General features: G+C 47.5%; 1 protein-coding gene across 1 annotated transcript in view; it reads left to right on the top strand.

Moving 5' to 3' along the window:
* Window positions 1-17,663, top strand: part of LOC120059048 (splicing factor 1-like) — a 19,002-nt gene extending 1,339 nt beyond the window's left edge. Inside the window, exons 2-5 of the mRNA XM_039007819.1 lie at window positions 200-380; window positions 2,464-2,544; window positions 2,919-3,872; window positions 13,884-17,663. Coding sequence (XP_038863747.1) covers window positions 337-380; window positions 2,464-2,544; window positions 2,919-3,872; window positions 13,884-13,986 — 1,182 coding nt within the window. The 5' untranslated portion in view covers window positions 200-336 and the 3' untranslated portion in view covers window positions 13,987-17,663. The remainder of the gene's footprint in view (window positions 1-199; window positions 381-2,463; window positions 2,545-2,918; window positions 3,873-13,883) is intronic.
* Window positions 17,664-19,358: the final 1,695 nt, after the last annotated feature.

Raw genomic sequence — 19,358 nt, 5'->3', positions numbered from 1 at the left:
CCCTCTGTCTTCTCTCTCGCTCTCTCTCTCTCTCTAGATGAGTCTTCGGGTGTGGCCCCTGACTGTCTGTCCCCGTCTCTTCATCCCTCTGTCTTCTCTCTCTCTCTCTCTCTCTCTCTAGATGAGTCTTCGGGTGTGGCCCCTGACTGTCTGTCCCCGTCTCTTCATCCCTCTGTCTTCTCTCTCTCTCTCTCTCTAGATGAGTCTTCGGGTGTGGCCCCTGACTGTCTGTCCCCGTCTCGGCCCCAGCTGGCCACTGGTAATGGTAATGGAAGCAGCAGTAATCCAGACAGCAGGCTGTGTAGGAAGCTTTCTCCTGTTGAGATCTATTATGCGATGAGGACCACCACGCAGCACAACTCACTGGCCCTCTCTGCCAGGTACTGCTGCAGCTACACCGTCCCGTCTCTGACCCAATGTCAATCATTCACATGGTTTTTTTCTAAAGCCCTTTTTTTACATCAGCAATTGTCACAAAGTGCTTTAAAAGATACCCAGCCTAAAACCACAGAGAACAAGCAAAGCAAATGTCATATTGTGTAATTGTTCAAAGTAAACTCTGTTTGTACAAACAGATGATACAAACTAGTCAGTACAAACTGCTGGGGTTTGTATCTATTTGCAACTAGGAACCATCTATTCTATCCACATCTACACCGAGTGTACAAAACATTAGGAACACCTTCCCAATATATGAGTTGCACCCCCTTTTGCCCTCAGAACAGCCTCAATTCGTCGGGGCCTAGACTCTACTAAGGCGTTGAAAGCGTTCCACAGGGGATGCTGGCCCATGTTGACTCCAATGCTTCCCACAGTTATGTCAAGTTGGCTGGCAGTGGATCTGTACTCCGAATAGCTCGTTCCATCTCATCCCACAGATGCTCAATTGGATTGAGACTTGTTGACTGGGGCAGGCCACTGCAGTAAGCTGGGTTCACTGTCATGTTCGTGGAACCATTCCTGGACAATCCTTGTGGCATCGGGCATTATCCTGCTGAGAAAAACAAAGGTGCATATGGCTACAATGCTGTGATGAAGGGATGCAGCTGATTGGCAATGAGTGTCGCACCCCTTTTATCAAAGGGCCCAATGAAAACACACCGTCACACCGTAACACCACCAGCCTGAAATGATGACACGCGACACGATGGATGCATGTACCCATGTGGTTTTCACCATACCGTGGTCCTCCTATCAGCGTGAAACAGCAGAAACCGGGTATTCATCAGACCAGGCAATGTTTTTCACATTCTCCAGTGGCCAGTGTTTTCGTTCCTTAGCCCAATGCAACCACAGTTTCTTTTTTTTGTTGCTGCTGAAAGAGGTAGAACTCTGTGAGGTTGTCGGCTGCCATAGTCGTGGATTCTTTTATGGGTCTATGGGCACCGATGTTGTACTGGACTGTCAGTTGACTAACTGTAGCCTGTCTGTTGCTCTGCACAATTCGTGTCAGACTCCTTTGTCCTCTTTCATCAATGACCAGTTTTGGACCGCTGGCCTGCCTTTGGCTGCAGGTCCTTTGGGTGGTGGACCATTCTTGATACACACAGGAAAACTGTTGAGTGTGAAAAACCCAGCAGCGTTGCAGTTCTTGACACCGGTGCGCCTGGCACCTACTACCCATACCCCGTTCAAAAGCACTTAAATCTTTTGTCTTACCCATTCACCCTCGGAATGGCACACATACAGTACATAATCCATGTCTCAATTCTCTCAAGACTTTAAAAATATTATTTAACCCGTCTCCTCCCCTTCATCTACAGTGATTGAATTGGATTTAACAGGTGACATCAATAAGGGATCATAGCTTTCACCTGGATTCACCTGGTCAGTCTATATCATGGAAAGAGCAGGTGTTCCTAATGTTTTGTCCAGTGTATAATGGGTCTTTCTTCTTCAAAAGTTCCCGTAAACCACTGATACACAGGAAGAGTGACGTTGTCTCTTACAGAATCTATGACGCAGTTTCATACATTCTAACCAGGAAGAGCAATGTTGTCTCCTACAGAATCTATGGCCCAGTTTCATACATTCTAACCAGGAAGAACGACGTTGTCTCCTACAGAATCTATGGCCCAGTTTCATACATTCTAACCAGGAAGAACGACGTTGTCTCCTACAGAATCTATGACCCAGTTTCATACATTCTAACCAGGAAGAGCGACGTTGTCTCCTACAGAATCTATGGCCCAGTTTCATACATTCTAACCAGGAAGAACGACGTTGTCTCCTACAGAATCTATGACCCAGTTTCATACATTCTAACCAGGAAGAGCGACGTTGTCTCCTACAGAATCTATGACCCAGTTTCATACATTCTAACCAGGAAGAGCGACGTTGTCTCCTACAGAATCTATGGCCCAGTTTCATACATTCTAACTTCCTAGATATGTCCTGTTTTGAGACTGTGGTATGTTGTAGTCCTAACGCAGACTCTTGCTGTGTGTGTCGCACTCTTCCCAGAAGCAATATGGAGGGAAGGAGTGTACCTACCACTCCCCTCCTCGCTCGGAACGGACCAACAGGTGTCCACAACCACATCAGGTGAGCTGAAGTCTTAATCTGTACAACTAACGCTAAACCAACAGGTGTCCACAACCACATCAGGTGAGCTGAAGTTTTAGGCTTAGATTCAATCAGATTAAGCATTAACCGGTGACAGCAGACACCCCGCATAGCAGATGTGTTGTCAGCTTAAGCACATCTGATTATATAAAGTCCTTAATTTATAGAACTAACCCTAACCCATTAGTGTCCAAAATCACATCAGGTGAGCTGCTATATACACACGCTGGAGCTAGAAGTCTGCATCTCAGAAAGGAATCTTCTTCCTCATCTTCTTGTTCTCCTCTTCCTCCCTGTTTTTCTTCTTCAATGGTTTAAATATTTTTTTTTAATGTATCTCTTTCCTTTTCCAGGTCAGCGATATCCACAGTGACGACTACCAAGCAGTGGTCAGACAATCCAGAGGCGGCCAAGGTGGTTCCTCATCAGTCTCAGGTCGGCGGCCCCTCCCCTGGCCCCTCCTCTGGCCCCCCGTCAGGGTCTTATGAGCAGGGAGGAGGAGGGGGAGGGGGTTACAGTGATATCCTGATGGACTATGTATGGGGGAAGCAGCAGCAGCAGAGACAGGTCCAACAGGTCCATGGCAATGGAAAGTTCCCTTCCTCTGTCCCTGTACCTCCTCCTTCTCACTTCAACGGCTACCCCCACCCCCAGGGACATCCCCCGGGGCCCCAGCACGTCTCTGGGGGCCCGCCAGCCTACTCCAGCCCCCTGATGCTCCGGGGGAAACTTGGGGAGCCACGCCGGGTCAAGGTAACCCGTACCAAGTCCTGTGGTCCATTCATCCCTCTCCAGCACCACCAGCAGGAGGTGCTCCACTTCTCCTCTTACACCTCCTCCTCTTCTGACCCTCCTCTTCCTCCCACCTCCTCCTCCTCGACCGGGACCTCCACAGCTGCCCTGTACCCCCACCAGGGGTCTGTGGTTGAGTCCCAAAAGCAACAGCATGGGTCTGGATCAGGACCCGGTCTCAATCTCAACCACAACCACCAGCTCGGACCACCCCAGTACTCTGACTCCGTCACCCCAGACGACCCCATCCGCAGCCTGCACAAGGCCCTGGCTCTGGAGGGCCTGAGGGACTGGTACCTGAGGAACAGCCTGGGTGGAGTGGCGGTGGGGGGGAAGGTACAGGGGCAGGACAACAGGGGGTCCCCCAGGAGGCGTACCACGAACTCCCTGCACGGGTCACACCCTCAGCAGCTCCCACACCAGCCCCAGATCTACCAGGGAGACCGAGACAGAGACTATCCTCCCTGCCACCTGCCACAGTCACAGACCTTCCACGGGCATCCGCTACATGGCAGGTAGGTGTGGTTGGTATGTACAGTATGCTATGTCTGAGTGGTTGTCGTAAGTCAGTGTGTACGCTCTAATGTTCTGTCTCTCTGTTGTCGTCCTCCGTTTGCTGCCAGAGGTACTTTATTACAATAGTAAGTCATAAATATTATTGACATTTAACATTTTATTATTATTATTAGGATTTTCATTTCCTTTTATTTATCTCGCTCTCTTTTCCATTCGCCGAGCGGACAGGGCTGTCAGGGAAATGAGAGAGGGGGGAGGGTTTTGCCTCTTCGTCAACAACAAATAGTGTGCTGACTCGAGCCATTGTTGACCCGTCTTGGAATACCTGATGGTCAAATGCTGACCCGTCTACCTTCCCGGGGGAGTTTTCATCTGTTATCGTGACTATTGGATACATTCCACCTCAGGACAAGAAATATAACAAGCTGGCACCTAAGCAAATGGACGAGGCTATAAACAAGCAGGAAAACTTACATCCGGAGGCTGCGTTTCTTTTTCGCCGGCGATTTTAATTCCGCGTCATTAAGACACGTGATGCCCAACTACCATCAACACGTGTCCTTCACCACTAGGGATAGTAAAGTCTTAGACCACTGTTACCCTACAAGGCCCTCCCTCGTGCACCATTCGGCAAATCAGATCCTGACTATATACTCATGCTTCCTGTTTACAAGCAGAAGTTCAAACAGGAAGTACCCGTGACACACTCAGTTGAGAAATGCTCATCAGAATCTGAGATTCTGATTGGAATATGTTCCCAGACTCTCCAGATAACATCGACGAGCTAACCACCTCCATCACCGGTTTCATAAGGAAATGCCTCGGCGCCGTTGTCCCACGGTGAAGTTTCGCTGCTTCCCCAGTCAAAAGCCCTGGATTACCACTGAGGTTGGTGCTAAACTAAAGGACAGGGCTACCACACACAGAGCTATCGTAGACAACCCCGAGGCTACGGCTGAAGGAACAAGTACCAGAAGTCCTCCCTACAGAGGGAGGTGCGGATAGCCCAGTACATCACTGGGGCCGAGCCCCCTGCCATCCAGGACCTCTATATCAGGTGGTGGTGAGGACAGCCCAGTACATCACTGGGGCCGAGCCCCCTGCCATCCAGGACCTCTATATCAGGTGGTGAGGACAGCCCAGTACATCACTGGGGCCGAGCTCCCTGCCATCCAGGACCTCTATATCAGGTGGTGCGGATAGCCCAGTACATCACTGGGGCCGAGCCCCCTGCCATCCAGGACCTCTATATCAGGTGGTGGTGAGGACAGCCCAGTACATCACTGGGGCCGAGCTCCCTGCCATCCAGGACCTCTATATCAGGTGGTGGTGCGGATAGCCCAGTACATCACTGGGGCCGAGCTCCCTGCCATCCAGGACCTCTATATCAGGTGGTGGGGACAGCCCAGTACATCACTGGGGCCGAGCTCCCTGCCATCCAGGACCTCTATATCAGGTGGTGAGGACAGCCCAGTACATCACTGGGGCCGAGCTCCCTGCCATCCAGGACCTCTATATCAGGTGGTGGTGAGGACAGCCCAGTACATCACTGGGGCCGAGCTCCCTGCCATCCAGGACCTCTATATCAGGTGGTGGTGAGGACAGCCCAGTACATCACTGGGGCCGAGCTCCCTGCCATCCAGGACCTCTATATCAGGTGGTGGTGCGGATAGCCCAGTACATCACTGGGGCTGAGCTCCCTGCCATCCAGGACCTCTATATCAGGTGGTGGGGACAGCCCAGTACATCACTGGGGCCGAGCCCCCTGCCATCCAGGACCTCTATATCAGGTGGTGGGGACAGCCCAGTACATCACTGGGGCCGAGCCCCCTGCCATCCAGGACCTCTATATCAGGTGGTGGGGACAGCCCAGTACATCACTGGGGCCGAGCCCCCTGCCATCCAGGACCTCTATATCAGGTGGTGGGGACAGCCCAGTACATCACTGGGGCCGAGCTCCCTGCCATCCAGGACCTCTATATCAGGTGGTGGGGACAGCCCAGTACATCACTGGGGCCGAGCTCCCTGCCATCCAGGACCTCTATATCAGGTGGTGGTGAGGACAGCCCAGTACATCACTGGGGCTGAGCTCCCTGCCATCCAGGACCTCTATATCAGGTGGTGGTGTGGACAGCCCAGTACATCACTGGGGCCGAGCTCCCTGCCATCCAGGACCTCTATATCAGGTGGTGGGGACAGCCCAGTACATCACTGGGGCCGAGCTCCCTGCCATCCAGGACCTCTATATCAGGTGGTGGTGAGGACAGCCCAGTACATCACTGGGGCTGAGCTCCCTGCCATCCAGGACCTCTATATCAGGTGGTGAGGACAGCCCAGTACATCACTGGGGCTGAGCTCCCTGCCATCCAGGACCTCTATATCAGGTGGTGAGGACAGCCCAGTACATCACTGGGGCTGAGCTCCCTGCCATCCAGGACCTCTATATCAGGTGGTGATGGGGACAGCCCAGTACATCACTGGGGCTGAGCTCCCTGCCATCCAGGACCTCTATATCAGGTGGTGGTGGGGACAGCCCAGTACATCACTGGGGCTGAGCTCCCTGCCATCCAGGACCTCTATATCAGGTGGTGGTGGGGACAGCCCAGTACATCACTGGGGCTGAGCTCCCTGCCATCCAGGACCTCTATATCAGGTGGTGGTGGGGACAGCCCAGTACATCACTGGGGCTGAGCTCCCTGCCATCCAGGACCTCTATATCAGGTGGTGGGGACAGCCCAGTACATCACTGGGGCCGAGCCCCCTGCCATCCAGGACCTCTATATCAGGTGGTGAGGACAGCCCAGTACATCACTGGGGCTGAGCTCCCTGCCATCCAGGACCTCTATATCAGGTGGTGGGGACAGCCCAGTACATCACTGGGGCTGAGCTCCCTGCCATCCAGGACCTCTATATCAGGTGGTGAGGACAGCCCAGTACATCACTGGGGCCGAGCTCCCTGCCATCCAGGACCTCTATATCAGGTGGTGATGTGGATAGCCCAGTACATCACTGGGGCCGAGCTCCCTGCCATCCAGGACCTCTATATCAGGTGGTGATGTGGATAGCCCAGTACATCACTGGGGCCGAGCTCCCTGCCATCCAGGACCTCTATATCAGGTGGTGGGGACAGCCCAGTACATCACTGGGGCCGAGCTCCCTGCCATCCAGGACCTCTATATCAGGTGGTGAGGACAGCCCAGTACATCACTGGGGCCGAGCTCCCTGCCATCCAGGACCTCTATATCAGGTGGTGAGGACAGCCCAGTACATCACTGGGGCCGAGCTCCCTGCCATCCAGGACCTCTATATCAGGTGGTGAGGACAGCCCAGTACATCACTGGGGCCGAGCCCCCTGCCATCCAGGACCTCTATATCAGGTGGTGAGGACAGCCCAGTACATCACTGGGGCTGAGCTCCCTGCCATCCAGGACCTCTATATCAGGTGGTGGTGGGGACAGCCCAGTACATCACTGGGGCCGAGCCCCCTGCCATCCAGGACCTCTATATCAGGTGGTGGGGACAGCCCAGTACATCACTGGGGCCGAGCTCCCTGCCATCCAGGACCTCTATATCAGGTGGTGGGGACAGCCCAGTACATCACTGGGGCTGAGCTCCCTGCCATCCAGGACCTCTATATCAGGTGGTGGTGGGGACAGCCCAGTACATCACTGGGGCTGAGCTCCCTGCCATCCAGGACCTCTATATCAGGTGGTGGTGGGGACAGCCCAGTACATCACTGGGGCTGAGCTCCCTGCCATCCAGGACCTCTATATCAGGTGGTGGGGACAGCCCAGTACATCACTGGGGCCGAGCCCCCTGCCATCCAGGACCTCTATATCAGGTGGTGCGGATAGCCCAGTACATCACTGGGGCTGAGCTCCCTGCCATCCAGGACCTCTATATCAGGTGGTGGGGACAGCCCAGTACATCACTGTGGCCGAGCCCCCTGCCATCCAGGACCTCTATATCAGGTGGTGAGGATAGCCCAGTACATCACTGGGGCTGAGCTCCCTGCCATCCAGGACCTCTACATCAGGCGGTGTGAAAGGAAGGAATACAACAAGACCCGTAAAATCATTAAAGACTCCAGCCACCCAAGACATAGACTGTTCTCTCTCCTTCCACACGGCAAGCGGTACCGGAGCAACAAGTCTGACACCAACAGGTTCCCGAACAGCTTCTATCCACAAGCCATAAGACTGCTAAATAACTAACAAAATGGCTACACGGACTATCTGAGATGACCTTTTGTATTTTATGAAATCGTTTTTTTAATCAAAGTTGAAGTTCTGATATCTATGGATTCCGCGGTTAGCTTTTTTCAGCTGGGACCGCAAGTTTATGCCCCGGATTTCTGCTAAAACAGCACAACAGTTAGCGGTTACGACGAGGAACTGAAGAAAGACTAGAACATTCTCTTGAACGTCTTTGTTGGCACAGGGAAGAATATAATAATCTCTGGTCCCCTGCCGTGTTATTGAAGGGATTTGGAACGTTACAGTCGCCTCGCTGCCCTAGACGAGTTTCCTGAAGAAACTTTTGTGACAATTTTGACTTGCTGTGGGAGCAACCAGTCTTTAAAAGAGACTGGATTCACCCGAACCACAGGGGTTCCAGAATGATCTCCATCAACATAGCGAACTGCTTAAGAGACTGGATTCACCCGAACCACAGGGGTTCCAGAATGATCTCCATCAACATAGCGAACTGCTTAAGAGACTGGATTCACCCGAACCACAGGGGTTCCAGAATGATCTCCATCAACATAGCGAACTGCTTAAGAGACTGGATTCACCCGAACCACAGGGGTTCCAGAATGATCTCCATCAACATAGCGAACTGCTTAAGAGACTGGATTCACCCGAACCACAGGGGTTCCAGAATGATCTCCATCAACATAGCGAACTGCTTAAGAGACTGGATTCACCTGAACCACAGGGGTTCCAGAATGATCTCCATCAACATAGCGAACTGCTTAAGAGACTGGATTCACCCGAACCACAGGGGTTCCAGAATGATCTCCATCAACATAGCGAACTGCTTAAGAGACTGGATTCACCCGAATTACAGGGGTTCCAGAATGATCTCCATCAACATAGCGAACTGCTGAAGAGACTTGACAGTTTGAGTTTGGTAGTGCTCCAGTCCTCCTCTCATAATAAGACAACAGAGGACATGGAAATCCTATTATATCGTATTACATCCCGGAGAAATAGAAGTGCAGTCCATGTAATTAACCTAATCTATGTTCCTTTGGCTGTTAGCGCCAAGGGTATTGTCAGCAATAATCATATGCCTATAGAATTGAATTCCACTGTTTCCACTGAAACTGTCTGCCTTAAGGGAAGAAGCCCACTCGGTACCATTGGCTCTGGCACGTCTACCTCGGATCAGCCTTTCAGAATATCACTAAAAACAACAAACAAGCAATCCAGAAAAAGGACAAAAAATAACCCATAACAAAATATGTAGCCTAAGAAACAAGGTTCATGACAACTTACTAACACCTAAAAACATTAATATTCTAGGCCATCTCAGAAACATATTTGATAATTCCTTTGATGATGTAGTAGTATCTATACATGGGTATAGAATATACAGGAAAGAAAAGTGCTCCGATAACCTCCAAGTGCTAAAAGTCTGTATTTGAACTACATGTGTGAAATGCTCGATGATGTATGTAATATGAACAGAGAGGAATATTTTCTGGATGACCTAACTATTGAACTGGTTGTCAACCAGCTGTTCACACACAAAAAAGAAGCTTCAAACAATAACCAGTACTTGCAACCTTGTTCAGGTTATCAGTCAACCTGCCAGCGTATTTACAAACAGAACGGGAACTAAATCATTCACGTGTATTGACCACATGTTTACTAATGCAGCAGAAATCTGCTCTAAAGCCGTGTCCACATCCATCAGATGTAGTGATCATAATATCCATGTCTAGAAAAAACTAAGTTCCAAAGACGGGTCCTAAAATTGTGTATAAGCGATCATACAAGAAGTTTTGCAATGATTCTTATGTCGAAGATGTGAAAAATATTTGCTGTGCTGATGTGTAATGAGGAACGACTTGACAACGCACTTTTATGAAACTGCTTCTTCCGGTTACTGATGGACATGCACCCGTCAAGACACGAACTGTTATAACTTCCAAATCTCCATGGATAGAGGATGAATTGAAAAACTGTATGGCTGAGAGGGATGAGCCAAAGGGACAAGTAAGGACGAGCCACCTTGTACCGAGAACCCGGATGGTAAATTGCTGAAGTTGGTCGCGGAATACTGTTTGCCACATCTTCAATTTAAGCCTAGAAGACGGTGTGTACCCTCAGGCTCGGAGGGAGGTGAAGGTCGTTCCGCTACCCAAGAATAACAAAGCACAGGTTCAAACAGCCGACCAATCAGCTTTTTACCGGTGCTTTTTACCGGTGCTTAGCAAACTTTTGGAAAAACAAATTAACGGACTTTCAGCATGCTTATAGAGAAGGGCAGTCAACATGTACTGCACTGACACAAATGACTGATGATTGGTTGAAAGAAATTGATAAGAAAATTGTGAGCCGTTTTGTTACATTTCAGCGCAGCTTTTCATATATTTGATCATAACCTATTGCTGAAAAAACATTTGATTTATTTTGTATTTCCATTCTCTGCCTTAGATAGATAACTATCTAATAGGGGTTTCTTTAATGGGAGCCATCTTTAATGCAAATTTGGTTGAGTGTGGTATACCGCAGGGCAGCCAGCTAGGACCATTATTGTTTTCTGTTTTGACTAATGACCTTCCACTGACCTTGAATAAAGCCTGTGTGTCTTTGTACGCCGATGACTCAACCGTATATATACGTCAGCTACGACAGTAACATTTAAAACCTGTACTACTGCCCAGTTGTGTGGTCATGTGCGACAAAGAAGGATATAGGAAAAGTGTAGTGTATTGGATTATGTAGTGTAGTGTATTATGTAGTGTATTATGTAGTGTATTATGCAGTGTATTATGTAGTGTATTATGTAGTGTATTATGCAGTGTATTATGCAGTGTATTATGTAGTGTAGTGTATTATGTAGTGTATTATGCAGTGTATTATGTAGTGTATTATGCAGTGTATTATGCAGTGTATTATGCAGTGTATTATGTAGTGTATTATGTAGTGTATTATGCAGTGTATTATGTAGTGTATTATGTAGTGTATTATGCAGTGTATTATGTAGTGTAGTGTATTATGTAGTGTATTATGTAGTGTAGTGTATTATGTAGTGTATTATGTAGTGTATTATGCAGTGTATTATGTAGTGTATTATGTAGTGTATTATGCAGTGTATTATGTAGTGCAGTGTATTATGTAGTGTAGTGTATTATGTAGTGTAGTGTATTATGCAGTGTATTATGTAGTGTATTATGTAGTGTAGTGTATTATGTAGTGTATTATGTAGTGTAGTGTATTATGTAGTGTATTATGTAGTGCAGTGTATTATGTAGTGGATTATGTAGTGGATTATGTAGTGTACTGTATTATGTTGTGTAGTATATTATTTATTGTATAATGCAGTGTATTATGTAGTGTAGTGTATTATGTATTGTTTTAGGTATTGTATTATGTAGTGTATTATCTAGTGTGGTGTATTGTGTATTGTGTAGTGTAGGGTATTATGTATTGTATTGTGTAGTGCATTGTGTAGTGTATTATGTAGTGTAGGATATTATGTAGTGTAGTGTAGTGTATTATGTAGTGTAGTGTATTATGTAGTGTATTGTGTAGTGTATTATGTAGTGTATTATGTAGTGTAGGATATTATGTAGTGTAGTGTATTATGTAGTGTAGGATATTATGTATTGTATTGTGTAGTGTATTGTTTTATGCAGTGTATTATATCTTGTTTTATGTATTGTATTATGTATTGTATTATGTATTGTATTGTGTATTGTATTGTGTAGTGTATTATGTAGTGTAGTACATTGTATTATGTAGTGTTATGTATTGTTTTATGTAGTGTAGTGTATTGTATTATGTAGTGTAGTACATTGTATTATGTAGTGTTATGTATTGTTTTATGTAGTGTAGTGTATTGGATTATGTATTGTATTATGTAGTGTATTATGTAGTGTTTTATGTAGTGTAGTTTATTATGTAGTGTATTGTTTAGTGTAGTGTATTGTGGAGTGTAGTGTAGTGTATTATGTAGTATAATGACCCTGTATATAGTATGATGACCCTGTATATAGTATGATGACCCTGTATACAGTATGCTGACCCTGTATATAGTATGCTGACCCTGTATACGGTATGCTGACCCTGTATACAGTAAGCTGACCCTGTATACAGTATGCTGACCCTGTATATAGTATGCTGACCCTGTATACGGTATGCTGACCCTGTATACAGTAAGCTGACCCTGTATACAGTATGCTGACCCTGTATATAGTATGCTGACCCTGTATACAGTATGCTGACCCTGTATACAGTATGCTGACCCTGTATATAGTATGCTGACCCTGTATACAGTATGCTGACCCTGTATACAGTATGCTGACCCTGTATATAGTATGCTGACCCTGTATATAGTATGCTGACCCTGTATATGGTATGCTGACCCTGTATATAGTATGCTCACCCTGTATACAGTATGCTGACCCTGTATATAGTATGCTGACCCTGTATATAGTATGCTGACCCTGTATACAGTATGCTGACCCTGTATATAGTATGCTGACCCTGTATACAGTATACTGACCCTGTATACTGACCCTGTATATAGTATGCTGACCCTGTATACAGTATGCTGACCCTGTATACAGTATGCTGACCCTGTATACAGTATGCTGACCCTGTATATAGTATGCTGACCCTGTATACAGTATGCTGACCCTGTATACAGTATGCTGACCCTGTATATAGTACGCTGACCCTGTATACAGTATGCTGACCCTGTATATAGTATGCTGACCCTGTATATAGTATGCTGACCCTGTATATAGTACGCTGACCCTGTATATAGTATGCTGACCCTGTATACAGTATGCTGACCCTGTATATAGTATGCTGACCCTGTATATAGTATGCTGACCATGTATACAGTATGCTGACCCTGTATATAGTATGCTGACCCTGTATATAGTATGCTGACCCTGTATACAGTATGCTGACCCTGTATATAGTATGCTGACCATGTATACAGTATGCTGACCCTGTATATAGTATGCTGACCCTGTATATAGTATGCTGACCCTGTATATAGTATGCTGACCATGTATATAGTATGCTGACCCTGTATATAGTATGCTGACCATGTATACAGTATGCTGACCCTGTATATAGTATGCTGACCCTGTATATAGTATGCTGACCCTGTATATAGTATGCTGACCATGTATACAGTATGCTGACCCTGTATATAGTATGCTGACCCTGTATATAGTATGCTGACCCTGTATACAGTATGCTGACCCTGTATACAGTATGCTGACCCTGTATACAGTATGCTGACCCTGTATATAGTATGCTGACCATGTATACAGTATGCTGACCCTGTATATAGTATGCTGACCCTGTATATAGTATGCTGACCCTGTATATAGTATGCTGACCATGTATATAGTATGCTGACCCTGTATATAGTATGCTGACCATGTATACAGTATGCTGACCCTGTATATAGTATGCTGACCCTGTATATAGTATGCTGACCCTGTATATAGTATGCTGACCATGTATACAGTATGCTGACCCTGTATATAGTATGCTGACCCTGTATATAGTATGCTGACCCTGTATACAGTATGCTGACCCTGTATACAGTATGCTGACCCTGTATACAGTACTCTTACTTTCTTGTGTTTTTCTTATTTATATTTATTGTGTGTTGTTCAACATTGTTACTTTTAGTGCTACATTGCTATTGATTAGTCCATTGTTGGGTTTAGAGCTGAACGGCTTTTCACTGTACTTTTGCACATGACATTGAAACTCTCTCTCTCTCTCTCTCTCTCTCTCTCTCTTTCTCAGGTCTCTGTATCAGGAGTCCTTCCCATCCCAGATGCAGGAGCTGACCCTGAAAGAACCCAGCACTGACAGAGGTGACCTGCCTACCCCGGGTACACTGGTCTAACAACCAGAGGTGACCTGCCTACCCCGGGTACACTGGTCTAACAACAACAACCAGAGGTGACCTGCCTACCCCGGGTACACTGGTCTAACAAACAGAGGTGACCTGCCTACCCCGGGTACACTGGTCTAACAACCAGAGGTGACCTGCCTACCCCGGGTACACTGGTCTAACAACCACAAACAGAGGTGACCTGCCTACCCCGGATACAATGGTCTAACAACCAGAGGTGACCTGCCTACCCCGGGTACACTGGTCTAACAACCACAAACAGAGGTGACCTGCCTACCCCGGGTACACTGGTCTAACAAACAGAGGTGACCTGCCTACCCCGGGTACACTGGTCTAACAACCACAAACAGAGGTGACCTGCCTACCCCGGGTACACTGGTCTAACAACCAGAGGTGACCTGCCTACCCCGGGTACACTGGTCTAACAACCACAAACAGAGGTGACCTGCCTACCCCGGGTACACTGGTCTAACAACCAGAGGTGACCTGCCTACCCCGGGTACACTGGTCTAACAACCAGAGGTGACCTGCCTACCCCGGATACACTGGTCTAACAACAACAACCAGAGGTGATCTGCCTACCCCGGGTACACTGGTCTAACAACCAGAGGTGACCTGCCTACCCCGGGTACACTGGTCTAACAACCGGAGGTGACCTGCCTACCCCGGATACACTGGTCTAACAACCAGAGGTGATCTGCCTACCCCGGGTACACTGGTCTAACAACAACAACCAGAGGTGATCTGCCTACCCCGGGTACACTGGTCTAACAACCAGAGGTGACCTGCCTACCCCGGGTACACTGGTCTAACAACCAGAGGTGACCTGCCTACCCCGGATACACTGGTCTAACAACCACAAACAGAGGTGACCTGCCTACCCCGGGTACAATGGTCTAACAACCACAACCAGAGGTGACCTGCCTACCCCGGATACACTGGTCTAACAACCACAAACAGAGGTGACCTGCCTACCCCGGATACACTGGTCTAACAACCAGAGGTGACCTGCCTACCCCGGATACACTGGTCTAACAACCACAAACAGAGGTGACCTGCCTACCCCGGGTACACTGGTCTAACAACAACAACCAGAGGTGACCTGCCTACCCCGGGTACAATGGTCTAACAACCACAACCAGAGGTGACCTGCCTACCCCGGATACACTGGTCTAACAACCACAACCAGAGGTGACCTGCCTACCCCGGGTACACTGGTCTAACAACAACAACCAGAGGTGACCTGCCTACCCCGGGTATACTGGTCTAACAACAACAACCAGAGGTGACCTGCCTACCCCGGGTACACTGGTCTAACAACCACAACCAGAGGTGACCTGCCTACCCCGGGTACACTGGTCTAACAACCACAACCAGAGGTGACCTGCCTACCCCGGATACACTGGTCTAACAACCACAACCAGAGGTGACCTGCCTACCCCGGGTACACTGGTCTAACAACAACAAACAGAGGTGACCTGCCTACCCGGATACACTGGTCTAACAACCAGAGGTGACCTGCCTACCCCGGGTACACTGGTCTAACAACCACAACCAGAGGTGACCTGCCTACCCCGGATACACTGGTCTAACAACCAGAGGTGACCTGCCTACCCCGGGTACACTGGTCTAACAACCACAACCAGAGGTGACCTGCCTACCCCGGATACACTGGTCTAACAACCAGAGGTGACCTGCCTACCCCGGGTACAATGGTCTAACAACAACAACCAGAGGTGACCTGCCTACCCCGGGTACACTGGTCTAACAACAACAAACAGAGGTGACCTGCCTACCCCGGATACACTGGTCTAACAACCAGAGGTGACCTGCCTACCCCGGGTACAATGGTCTAACAACAACAACCAGAGGTGACCTGCCTACCCCGGGTACACTGGTCTAACAACAACAAACAGAGGTGACCTGCCTACCCCGGATACACTGGTCTAACAACCAGAGGTGACCTGCCTACCCCGGGTACACTGGTCTAACAACAACAACCAGAGGTGACCTGCCTACCCCGGGTACACTGGTCTAACAACAACAACCAGAGGTGACCTGCCTACCCCGGGTACACTGGTCTAACAACAACAAACAGAGGTGACCTGCCTACCCCGGGTACACTGGTCTAACAACCACAAACAGAGGTGACCTGCCTACCCCGGATATACTGGTCTAACAACCAGAGGTGACCTGCCTACCCCGGGTACACTGGTCTAACAACCAGAGGTGACCTGCCTACCCCGGATACACTGGTCTAACAACCACAAACAGAGGTGACCTGCCTACCCCGGGTACAATGGTCTAACAACCACAACCAGAGGTGACCTGCCTACCCCGGATACACTGGTCTAACAACCACAACCAGAGGTGACCTGCCTACCCCGGATACACTGGTCTAACAACCACAAACAGAGGTGACCTGCCTACCCCGGGTACACTGGTCTAACAACCAGAGGTGACCTGCCTACCCCGGGTACACTGGTCTAACAACCACAACCAGAGGTGACCTGCCTACCCCGGATACACTGGTCTAACAAACAGAGGTGACCTGCCTACCCCGGGTACACTGGTCTAACAACCACAACCAGAGGTGACCTGCCTACCCCGGATACACTGGTCTAACAAACAGAGGTGACCTGCCTACCCCGGATACACTGGTCTAACAACCAGAGGTGACCTGCCTACCCCGGGTACACTGGTCTAACAACCACAAACAGCGGTGACCTGCCTACCCCGGATACACTGGTCTAACAACCACAAACAGAGGTGACCTGCCTACCCCGGGTACACTGGTCTAACAACCAGAGGTGACCTGCCTACCCCGGATACACTGGTCTAACAACCACAAACAGAGGTGACCTGCCTACCCCGGGTACACTGGTCTAACAACCAGAGGTGACCTGCCTACCCCGGGTACACTGGTCTAACAACAACAAACAGACATGTTACTGACTGAATGATACACAGTCATATTGTAGAGCAACTTCATGGACCTCCGTACAAAAAGGAAAATATGAAGGACATTTATTTACACAATATTTGTATTTTTTCTGCACATTTTTTGGGGAGAGAATGATAGAAGAATGTGACATTTTTCTAGAACTCAAAAGAGAAGTCGTTGTGTTTTTTTTTATTTTTTTATCTCCCCCTAAGGGAGCTTTTCTTTGCATTGCATCATCAAAGTCGGATCATGCATTGCCTCTGATGATCAATGAAACGGTGCTTGAAAGAGTCTAGCACTTCAATCAGTCTCTGGTAGAAATATAGTCCAGCTGAACATTGCTGTACAGTAGTTTATACAACTAATCCAGGTAAAGGAAGTTGAAATGGAACACGGTCATGGACAGTATTTACATGTTCCTCAACTGTTACAGAAATACTGAATTTCTCTAAGTGAACCATCTTCATCATCATCATCATCCACATAGAATTCCAGGTCTTAGTAGGGACAACAAATAGATAAATACACACAAGACTAACCAAACGAAAAGCACACCCATATCTTGTCACACAGACCCTACAGTACTACGAATCAGGTTGGTTAGGGAATGGGAAAGAGATGTCTATGTTAACTCCGATACACTGATTGATCTCAGTCTACAGAAGGATCTGCAGTCTATAATTACATTTCTATGTCAGACAGACAAAATGAAGGGGGGGGGGGGGTGGTTTATGTCAGCGATGAGGTTTAGTCAGTTGTTTGTCCACAAGAAACAATAAAACAATACCAGCTCCCTCTAGCACACTGCTCTCTCAATAACAAACAACAACCTGGACTCAGGGGTAGACGTAACATAGTAAAGGTAAATCCAGGACACTCCAATTAGTATGACATGTTAAGTTTCATATGGTATGTATTCATTTTTTATGTCCGTCATCCATTTCGTATGATATGTTACGAATTGCAATTCGTACAATATATTACGAATTTGCAAAGCAAATTCCAATTTGTTATTGGTAATATTAGCTAGGTGGCTAACGTTAGTAAGGCTAGGGGTTAGGAGTTAAAGGGTTAAGGTTAGGTAAAGGGTTAGCTAACATGCTAAGTAGTTGCTAAAATGCTAAAACTATCGGTTTGCTAGACGTTCGTGTTATACGCCCACCCATCCACCCCGACCAACAACCCTACATTCGATTTTGCCTTAAAAGCTCTACAGGATCGTGGCCCCCCCGCGGGATGGTTGAGCTAACGTAGGCTAATGCGATTAGCATGAGGTTGTAAGTAACAAGAACATTTCCCAGGACATAGACATATCTGATATTGGCAGAAAGTTTACATTCGTGTTAATCTAACTGCACTGTCCAATTTACAGTAGCTATTACAGTGAAATAATACCATGCTATTGTTTGAGGAGAGTTCACAATTATGAACTTGAAAATGTATTAGTAAACCAATTAGGCACATTTGGGTAGTCTTGAGACAACATTTTGAACAGAAATGCAATGGTTCATTGAATCAGTCTAATACTTTGCACGTACACTGCTGCCATCTAGTAGTCAACATCTAAATTATGCCTGATCTGGAATACTACATTTTGGCCTTTCTCTTGCGTTTCAAAGATGATGGAGGAAAGAAAAAAATATATATAAAAAAATACACGTTTTTTTTCTTTGTATTATCTTTTACCAGATCTAATGTGTTATATTCTCCTACATTAATTTCACATGTCCACAAACTTCAAAGTGTTTCCTTTCGAATGGTACCAAGAATATGCATATCCTTGCTTCAGGTCCTGAGCTACAGGCAGTTAGATTTGGGTATGTAATTAGCCGGAAATTGAAAAAAAGGGTCCGATCCTTATACTTTCTGTCTTATGTAACCATACCAAACATTACATATCATACTAATTTGAGTGTCTCAGATTTACATTTACAATATTACGTCTAGTCTATGAGACCAGACTGGACACAATAGCAGCTAGCACCAGTCCTTGTATGATGCTTCATATAATCAGGACAAATAAGAGTCATGTTATCCCTTTGGCTCCATTTCAAACACGAAGCGCTGTGTTGTTCCAGACTGCTGCTTGCACTAGTGTCCCAATAGGTGGCACCAAAGTGTGCTTATATTCTTTCCACGGCCCACCGAGCCCAGCCCACAGATAATGAGAACGTCATAGATCACCCGTTCGTAATTTCTCTTCTCAGCTAAGCAGAACTTTAACCCTTAACCAAATAAGATGTGAGCCGGGCGTTCTACTGAATAAAACAAGCACAATATTCTTATCTATGACGAGCAGCAGGACAGAGACACTTGGGTAAAGGAGGATAACCTAATTTAAAAATGTTGGTCATTTAGCAGACGCTCTTATCCAGAGCAATTAGGGGTTAAGTGCCTTGCTCAAGGGCACATCGACATA

This window comes from Salvelinus namaycush, chromosome 14, assembly GCF_016432855.1.
Source record: "Salvelinus namaycush isolate Seneca chromosome 14, SaNama_1.0, whole genome shotgun sequence".
Classification (NCBI taxonomy): domain Eukaryota; kingdom Metazoa; phylum Chordata; class Actinopteri; order Salmoniformes; family Salmonidae; genus Salvelinus; species Salvelinus namaycush.
The sequence above is the reverse complement of the archived record's forward strand: the minus strand, read 5'-3'. Positions and strand labels throughout refer to the sequence as shown.